We start from the raw sequence: 9,840 nt of genomic DNA, 5'->3' as shown, positions 1-9,840 counted from the left end.
CGAACCAGCTGCTTCCCTTCGTAAGGTTCCCCCATGGTAGAAGACCCTATGGTGCATCACGCATTATAATTAACCATATATATGTATACCGTGTTCTGCCACCCCCCATGTTCATAGCACGTCAAAGATAAGTAAATGCTCCGACACGCACCTACACAGGGTCTACCAAAAAAATCGTGCGGCAGTCGTCATTCTTCTTCTGTTTGATCGTTTTTTGTCTTATTTTTTCATGATGTACAATACGATTAATAATAATGTAGACGAGGTTATTCATATTTTACGCGTAGGAATTACAGGTTATTTTTATTAAAATTTTAAATTCTACTTGGTAACGTTTGTGATCATTATTTTGTGCCACCCTATAATTTACCGTGTATGCGTGCATCGCGGCGTGCCGTCATGGTTAGAATCCAGGTGAATGTTACAAAATGTTCGTTACAAACTAGCATTCGTATTCCTCAGCTGCCTAATTTTCGATGATTCCATTTGACTCTCGTGCGTTGAATACCCAACAATTACATACGATCAACGGACGTTTCATTTAGAATTCTAATTTAATTACGAGGAAGGGGATAAATGAATACACACAGCGGAAATGTACGAAAGCACGATCGTTTATTATTTAATTTTCCTTAAATGACTAGATGACTAGAGTTTTTTATATTTTTAATTATTCAGATATAGTTAGGACTTCAGTATCTCGGAAGACGAGATCAAACAACATGGAGTTTTCAACTCTTTCATATTCAGTTATTCTTTGGAGGCGCTGCATTGTTGATTCATCGAAGAATCAACCGAATCAGGCTTTCGATGGCTCACTCTGCGATTGAGTTAAAGAACGTTTGTCATTACAGACGTCATTATATCTCCATTAACGATAATCTTGTGTTTTGACTACGACGAAAGAATTTTTCTATCTCGTCTAAGTCAAAACATCTACCATGGCGAGCTCATCCAAACCTCCATATATATCACCCGACGAATTATTTACAGAAATAACATGCTTAACAATTGGCAATTAATACTAACGAGGACAACGTCGACGATCAGTTAATTTACAATGACGACGGTATCAGGGAAGAGCGATGACAAATAAATATACAGGATCCGCGACGCTCTCGTCACGATGAAGTAGCTGCAATTAAATACAAGCTCGTTTTCTCAGTTTTGTGCCGCCTTTTTCGATGATTTCATCGTCTTCGACGTCTTCGACGCTTCGTTTTGTTGCTTCGAAGCATCTACCGATGAAGCAAGAGGCTTCTTATTCACCTCGCATACCTTTCGAGCTCGCCAATAATCTGCAATAAGCAAAATGGGTCAAGTTATAGATTAGTATGCACATTTTGCGATTAATTGAAATTTAAAGTACGATACATGCGTTGCTCGATGCATAATAAATTTAGGAATTAACTCGTGTGTAGTTTCGCTAGTCTAGTCTGTAGTTTACCGTAAAAAGAAAGAGGAATGGGAAATTTGAAATAAAAACCGTTGCCATATCTTTGTTCGAAGATAAGTCGTAAGGTTTCGTCGAAGAGCAGTAGAACGACACACTTGTAAAGCTGGAGGGTTCAGTTTATTGCGACGTAGTTTAACGTAGTATGGGGAACACACCACGTAAGAAGCACAAAAATTTCCACAACAAAAGCCACGGACGAACAAAACGTCTTGTGGACACCCTATTTTTGATCAGGTAGTCACCTGAGCACCCTTGCTGTTTCCTTTTTTTACTCAATCTCTTGTCTTTTCTTTGCCCAGCAGGTACGATTTCGCGTTAATGGTGTCACGCTGACAATTTCTTCTTTGTATTCTTTCTTTTTAATCTTTTTCTTTTTTAACAAAATTGAGAAACAATCAGGACTAAGGAAACGAAAATCGATTGAACTTAGGAACATACTTAGCGAACTTGATTTTATTCGATAATTCAAATTGAAAATAGTAAAAAGAACTAACTAAAACTAAAAACGAGACAATTGTCAAGGATATCGATTCAATCCTAAAATGAAGGCACTTAATTCTGTTTGAGAATTGAGATCGAAAGTATCAATTGCAATCAGAGAATTGAAAGATAAAATAGGTTAGACTTGAAACTATTATCAACGATGTCGACAATCTCAAAATCAAGAAACGTAATTTTACTCGATGATTGAAAAAGATAGTAATCGGGGAAACGAGTATCAAGTAACATAACAGCGGGACAATTATTATCAACGATATTAACAGTGTACAAACTAAGGGACTTGATTCTATGCGATAATGACAAGTGCAAGAGATGGAATAAATCGAAGGAGCGGCCATGTGTCGAGGACATCACAATCCTTTCTCTCGTCCTCCCTTTTCGCACTGGTTTGCCATATGGCGTGCGAAACCAAGCTTCCTTAACTAACGTCCTCTAGTTTCTCTCCTCTGGCTTGAATTCCGTCGAGAATTTCGTCCGTCAACATCTGTTTCCTCGCCTAACCAATCTACAAAATATCCTACGACTGCGTATTTTCGCGGAGGCCAACGTCTATCTGTCCATATGTTCCGAGCAAGATTTGGGAACAAAGATCGGGATTACCTTTGTGCGTGGATCCTCGATGTACACCCTCCTTCCTTCTGGAGAGTTTCTCAATCGAACGAAGAATTTCCACCCGAGGATTTCAAAAGGAGGTCAGTTTCCTTTGGATTCTCTAAAGAACATACCTAAATCTCCCTTCTCTTTATTCGAAACGCGTCACAATTCTCGGAGATCATAGACGACGCTTAAAGTTTTTGATTGGTTGGTCCGTACGCATATCAGGAGAAAGAAGGGAAGAAGTAAGGGAATATCTTAACCTGCATTGCTGCTCTTTATAGTCGTAACGAGAAACGGATGGATAAAGGAAATGCAAATGCAATCGTAAGGAGCCGGGTATTGCGACAGGTGGTATACGACCTTCGAAAGGTCCCGTTGGTATCGCGTGTTCGCGGGTCTGATTTAATCGTGGGAAAAGACGCCGAAGTCGTCGCAGCGGTGTAGCGGAGGTTAACAGGTGTTAGTGGGAAAGGGTTTGTTGTAGTGTTTCGCTTCGTTGACTTTTCACGGTTCTCCTTGTATACTTTGGGTCAAAGAATAATACAGCGACTTGTTATCACGCACGATGGTACTTCTGTAAAATATCCAACGTGTAAATACTTCGTGTTCGTATCAATCGGGTAAGAATGTCCTGTATATCTTGTTTATAAAAGCTACAGTGAATAGAGAATTAATCAAGCAAATAAAGTTAAACAAGTAATTAAAGTAAAAGTATTAGTGACGAATGGTCGCACGTGAAATATGCACTTGGCCGACATTGCATGATATCCATTGTGCAGCGAGCGACCGTTGACGTATATGATAAAACTACTCCAAGGTACGCTTAGGTCCAAAGAATCCAAGGAATGCGATCGTAAGTTCGTCTTACTCCTTGAAAACTGGAGCCCTTCGATGAGTCAGGGGACCCTACAGGTATTTCGTCTGCCTTCAAAAATGCGTGACTCATCGGCGTGATTCATTCGATAACCTATGAGAACACTTTCTAGACCTTCTATCCGCTTGCACATCGCTTTCTTATTTATAACGATTCGTCATTCCAACTTTTGCGTCAGTTGTTAGCAATGCAGTCGGGAAACGTGTTCCATCGACCAATTGAACCGCAACGCGAATTAACCGAACAAAGATTGTGGTGAACGAGACGGTACACGTCTCTGACGTACGAAAAGATGCACGAGCTATATGTTAATAGGGAGGCGGTATCGTGGATGCGCGCGCGCACGTGTGTATGTGTGTGTGTAAGAGAGGAAGAAAAGATCCAGAGGGCCAACTACGCTGGTGGGTTTGTAATTTTGGAAAGCGATAGTGGTTAGCCGACAGGGTCGAAAGTTTCTGGATAGTCGCGTAAAACCAGAAGCTTGAGAGGATCAGAAGATGGAGGGAGAGAGAAGGCGGAAGAGACGCGGAGCGAGGCTAGACTAAGAAAACAGGTCGAAGCCACGCGACCGGCCTGCGCTTGCGCTTCTACCTTCCCTTTCCTCGCCAAACGCTGTCGCTTTCCCGCCAAAAATCTACGATGCTCTTACCACCGTACCAACAAGCTTATCAAATTCATTTCCATTTCGTGGATATCCCATCAGATACATCAAGTTATACACGTTTCTCGTTCAAAATGTTATTTCAGAATCATTATTCTACTCCACTAGAAAATTTATAATTATTGAATTACTTGGTAAACTAATTGATATTAAAAACAAAGAAATTCTCTCTATATGATCAGTTCTAAACGAACTTTTTGTTGGTTTCTGTCAGAAATATTGAAAAAAAGGATACTTTCAGTTAGAACTTGTTACCATTTATAGAAAACTTATAAAACTCCATGAAATTTTCAGGTAATGCTGAGTCACGCTCGATGCATCACGTACTACCAAGAAACCATTTACTTCGTTATTGGAACAAAGAAAATTGTCGAAAAATCCGTACTCACCGTGCATGCTGGTTTGTCTGGAGTACGGATTGCTCCGTTTTTTCGGCGATTGTTCGTACTTGTCGTTGTGTTTCCTCTGGTAGTTGTTCTCCTTGTCTTCGGATCGAGGATCGACGCCCCATCGTTTTGCGAATTTGCTTCTTTCCGCATCGAGCGCCTCGTGTAGCATTTCCACGGTTTCCCTTGAATTCGGCTTACCGAACAGGCAACGTGGTACGCGCGAGGCCATCGTAGTACTGGACAACACTGTGAAGTGAACTTCGCGACAAATCGAAGCTACCAGCATCTCGAAGACGTCTTCTGTTTTTATAAATCGGATTATCAACTTGCAAGGAAACACTTTTGTTCTGATCCTCGGCTCTCCGCTTCAGAAATTCGAACGTCTTGACGAATTTCCTATTTTGCAGATAAATTCGAAGGTGTGCAGGTCCGTTTTCTTCGTTTTCATACGCTCAGCGTTCCTCGAAGAATTATTCTTTTTATGTTACGATGAGTTTTCCTCCACTTTTCTGTCAAGTTTTCTCGAAAATTCGCCGCTATCTTTCTTACAAAGTCACGAGAACCGAACTTAATAAGCAACTTCTAGTCTTCACCGTTCGACGGTCAGACTCGTTCTGGTTGAATCTTCAAGGCAAGGAAGCTTCTTTCGAGCCCACCGTTTGCCGAAGCCACGAGGTCCGGTGCCCTTCCACCGACTTCCAGGATTCAAATCTGATTGGTGCGCCAATGTGGATGCGCAGTAAAAATGGCGCGCATTCACTATCATTCCATCCTTCTTTTATTAATATGTCCTCGCCTTTTCCAACTTACCAATCACGCTTTTCTTCTCGTTCCTCCGTCTCCCTCGCACTTTCGTCCCTCGAACCGTCCAACGGATTATGCTAAGCGATTTTGGTCAGAGAAGGGACGAGGCTCGCGCCATGAAGCCTACCTTTTATTTTTTTCTAAGTAGCACGACGTATAGAGCGATCACGATCGCGCGGAATACTCTCCTATACGAGTGTGTGCCGCAGTTCCTCCTCTCTAAATCATTCTCAGCTTTTTATCATCGCGATTCTTCGCGCGTGGAAATAAAAGATACCACATTTATTTAGCCAATTTCTTAGCTTATACTTTTGGCAATGTCAAAAATATAGTTATTTGAACCAATAAGATCGAGAGTTAATAGTTGATAGAATCAATGTCTAAGCTATTCCAAATGATATTTATCTTCGTAGATTAGTCGTGCGTTTTGATAATTTACAGCTTGACGAAAAGAAATAGGTTTTGTGATACAAATAAAAAGTTGCGTCCGAGCTTGCCAATTATTTGATAATTTATGAATTCGAAGGGTGAGTCGACCGATTGTTAAAAATACGTACTATGTATTTTCGCGGGAAGCCGAGCGTTCTGCGATGAAAGGAAAAAAAGACGATCGTTCGAAAGCAGGTGGACCAGACAGAAAAAGAGGGAGAGCCGATGTAGGAACAAGTTTCGTGTTGAAAATTGACCATCGCGTCATTGCGATTATTTTTTCTTTTTCACAGCAATGATTACGATACAACCCGACGTCGATCAAATGCAAATCCTCGATGATCGTTCAATTTTAATTACACCGTTCGCAATTTTTTCCTTCAACAGAATATCTTGTTTTTATAGCCGATTTGTAGAATTTTGAAACTAACATTGTGTCACTGTACGCAACGCGATAGGGGTTCGAGTTTTGCATGGCGCATTGTGAATGTCAGCAAATTCGTTCAAGGTCGTAATTTCATTTCAGTACAAGGTGTTATCCTTGATACCACACTGGATCGGTCGCCTCGAAACACCCTTTCTATTTCGTTTCAACCGTGTATGCAATTAATGCGAATCGTAGGTGAACTAACGAACGTAATGTCGTAATTATGAACAGTGTGTACGAATGTGCTTCGTTGTACATATATCACGGTTTCCATGCGATGAGGGTAAATTCGACCGTTACAGAAAACGAGTTGAAAAACACCGTACACCGTAGATCATGCGGGCACACAAGCTTACGTGTGTTCGTATACGTGTAAAGCGGCTTTGACTGTGACCAAAGTATGGACAGGTGAACACCGTGACCACGATGGTCAGCCGCCGTAACGATTATTACCGAGGTTTGTGATTGCTTTGAAAGATGTTTTGCGATATTCCCACATTATAACCGAGCAACATCATTAGTGGCTCATGATTGTTCAGTTTTTAGGAAGCTCGTGATAGACGTTATTTATCGCGGACATTATATATGTCATATTTTATAACGAAAACCATTTTGCCTTTTTTATCGTTTACTTCTTTCCCATAGAAAAGCAATATATCGCATAATACAAACATCATAGGCTTCGAATGCTTTTCAGACTTTACTTTAGTCCCGTTTCTAAGGGCAACCGTCGAGTCCTCGAGGGAATATCAACTTCCTCCTTGCTTAAACGCGAGAACATCGATATCCGTGGGGGATTTTCAGTTTGAACGCTCCGCGCTCCCCAACGAGTTCGTTGTTTCCGGTCCCGAGCATACAGACCGGAACACACGGGGAACACGGTGACGTCAGTGCATCGTCGAAAATTAGAGAGAAACCGATCCGCAGGGGTTCTGTGTCAGGATGTAGTTAATACCGGCAACTTTAACTCGAACCCAAGACGATTACAGGGTCGATCATTTTCCATACGCCTGCACACCCTAATAGATAATACGTTTAAGCGGTAAGCAATTTGCCGGATTTTTTCGAAACGTTCGGTTCCTAACGAACGAATTTTACAAAAGATTCTTAATTCTTTTTATAATATTAGACATTCAAATTTCGAGGTTATAATGTTGGGATTCGAATTTGAAGAAATAAAGATCAACCAATACGTTTGATGGAACAAGCAATTTGCTGGATTCTTCTGAAACGATCGTTTCCCTTACGTACGATCCTCGATTTCGTTCACGATTTTGAACACTCAAATTTCAAGATAGCAACAACGTTGGTGCTCGAGTTTAAAAAATAACGATCAACAGCTGACTCGCGAACGGTCAGAATGGGACAAAGACGTAGGAAGTGCGTGGAAAGAAATCGCGAAGAATGGAATTTGAAAATTCGAGACTCAACCCTTTGGCCGGCGCGGCGCAGTCCGAGCAGCTGGCAGCATATGCTCCGAACGAAAGAAAGGAACAGAACGTCACTTTAGAGGACAGCCCGATCAGCGTTGCTCTTCTTTTTTTCGTAAATTCTCCTTGGTCAAGGCACGTCACCCAACATCATCGGGGTAACGTACATCGGTCGGTATCTTTACAAACATCAAAGGGAACAGCCGCCTAGCATCGTCTAACGTTCGACCAACGATAAGAATCCGACTATTGCCAAGCAATCGTTTTGGTATTCCAGAAACGTGATCTCTTCCGGAGAGCGAAACTTCTTTTTAAAAAGATCTGTTTCGTATGTCAATGAAGATTCTTATCTCCGGAAGCTGCTGGAAAATTTTATCAAGCGTCAGAACAACTTGAGGAAGTACATAGAGGAGTAGAAAGGAGCGGCTGAAGAAGTATGAGGAGGGAAAGAGAGATTGAACAAAGGAGAACGTGTTCGCAATCACCTGTATACTCAGGTACCCTGGAGCGTGCGTAAGAAAACAAAGCTGGCTTTCCACGTGCACGTTTACCACAAGGAAGCCGAAAACAAACAGAATCCTTCGTGTGGCCCTAGTATATAAATGCACCATTACAAAGAAACTCGATATATTTCAACATGTTTGGTCATCTGCTCGCAACGCCACGAGGCGCGTGATCCTTCCTGTTACTCCTTGCATCGCGCGTGGAGTTAACACTTTGATTCTTTCCGATTTCTACTGTTGATACTTCAGCCGTAATCCTTTCTTGCTACACGTGGTACTGACGAGACATTTTTAAGAAATATATTCGTTCATCTCGTAGTCCTGTTGCTGATAATTCCGTTAATATCTGCTCTTTCTAGTTGCTAGATGGAAACGTCCCGTTTATGTATCGCGCTTATTATAGACCAAAGGAATAAATGGTGAAGGGGGTGATGTAGCCAACTGCCGGCATTCAGATGCTCTTAAAATTCTAGAATCTCCACGGTAAGCGTAAACGGCACACGTGAATAAAAGATATTCAACCGTGAATGGTGAGTAGTGACTCATGACGTTGTGATTTATAGCCAAACGTAGGAAGAAGAGATTCTTTCTATTAAATTCCATTTCTCCACTTACATTGAGGAAAATATGAAATTACATAAAAATTCTTTAGTTAAGATATCCCATCTTCCATTAAAAAAAAAAAAAAAAATCCGGAACAAGCTGAATTCTTTTCATTTTTTTGTGTCACTTTTGCGTTTCTTCGTTTCAAGATATTTACTTTTAATTTCGTAACAATCTGTACAACGTAACATTACTTAAAGAGTAAAAGAGTCAAATATTTCCATATATTTTGAAAAATTATAAAATGCTAGATAGGAAATTTTAATCAAGAGGGACGAAATTCGTCGCAGACGGCAATCGTTAAACAGGTAGATGCGTTCTACGAGGACGATTACGAGTAATTGAGCTAGTTTATCCGTGACAGAAAAATCATGCATGCAACCGAACCACAGAAGAGGAGGAGGAGGGAGCGTTTAACACAGGATGTTCCTCTCCACCTTGTACCCGTGCGTGCAACGTTGTATTTCGTTCATTTCCCGACATTAACCTTTCGTGCGATCAAGTAAAAGGATAGAGAAAAGAGAAACTACACGATCGCTGGCCTCTGTCTACTGGGAATGTTCCGTGACATTTTGTTCAACGTACATCCGTGCATACTTCGCAAACGATAAACGGTTGATTGAGAGAGGAATTTCAGAGAAAAGGCGTAATTTCAGTTATTTTTTCAAGCTCCATACTCAAGGTGAACAAGAACGTTTTCTCTCTGACGGAAACAGAAGACCATCACGAAACCTGAAGGATTTACCTGGACGAAAAATAACGTAGCTCCGGTCGTATGCAATTAAAAATTAAGGAGCAGGTAATATGTTATGGCGAAACGAAACATTCCGCCGTGGAGATCTTTTTTCTCGAACGAACGAGAACAGCATTAGATACGAACAATAAGGGGAGAAGGCGTGACCGAGAGTTTTTCGAGTCTTTACCGATCCAGCTGCTCGTATATACCTACCTTCACCGTTGCTCTCTCGAAACCACCTCCGCACGATAGTTTCTTCAGATAGAACGAATACCAGCAGATCTCTCGAACAGACGCCCAGGAGGGGGTGGAACAGCTGTTCCGCTTAGAAACAGAACCTTCGCGGTCGAATGAATCGCGTGATACTTTCACCCCGCTCTCTACATTACTTCTTAATAATCCTCGTTTTTACACCCACGATTCCTCGAAC

At 41.4% G+C, this 9,840-nt stretch overlaps 1 protein-coding gene across 1 annotated transcript; it reads right to left on the bottom strand.

The window, feature by feature from the left end:
• Positions 1–592: 592 nt before the first annotated feature.
• LOC100643071 lies at positions 593–5,115 on the bottom strand. Its single transcript, XM_003393922.4, has 2 exons — positions 4,479–5,115; positions 593–1,298 (listed from the first exon to the last, which is right to left on the bottom strand). The coding sequence occupies exons 1-2, from the start codon at positions 4,762–4,764 to the stop codon at positions 1,162–1,164; spliced, it is 423 nt and encodes a 140-aa protein (XP_003393970.2). The 5' UTR covers positions 4,765–5,115; the 3' UTR covers positions 593–1,161.
• Between the last annotated feature and the right edge of the window lie 4,725 nt (positions 5,116–9,840).

This window comes from Bombus terrestris, chromosome 2, assembly GCF_910591885.1.
Source record: "Bombus terrestris chromosome 2, iyBomTerr1.2, whole genome shotgun sequence".
Classification (NCBI taxonomy): Eukaryota; Metazoa; Arthropoda; class Insecta; order Hymenoptera; family Apidae; genus Bombus; species Bombus terrestris.
The sequence above is the reverse complement of the archived record's forward strand: the minus strand, read 5'-3'. Positions and strand labels throughout refer to the sequence as shown.

Bases quoted from the DNA above. Each gene is read 5' to 3' on its own strand.
- LOC100643071 (XM_003393922.4), bottom strand. From the start codon at position 4,764: ATGCTGGTAGCTTCGATTTGTCGCGAAGTTCACTTCACAGTGTTGTCC. The intron at 1,299-4,478 runs GTGAGTACGGAT...TGCTTATTGCAG, and splicing joins CAGACAAACCAGCATGCACG to ATTATTGGCGAGCTCGAAAG.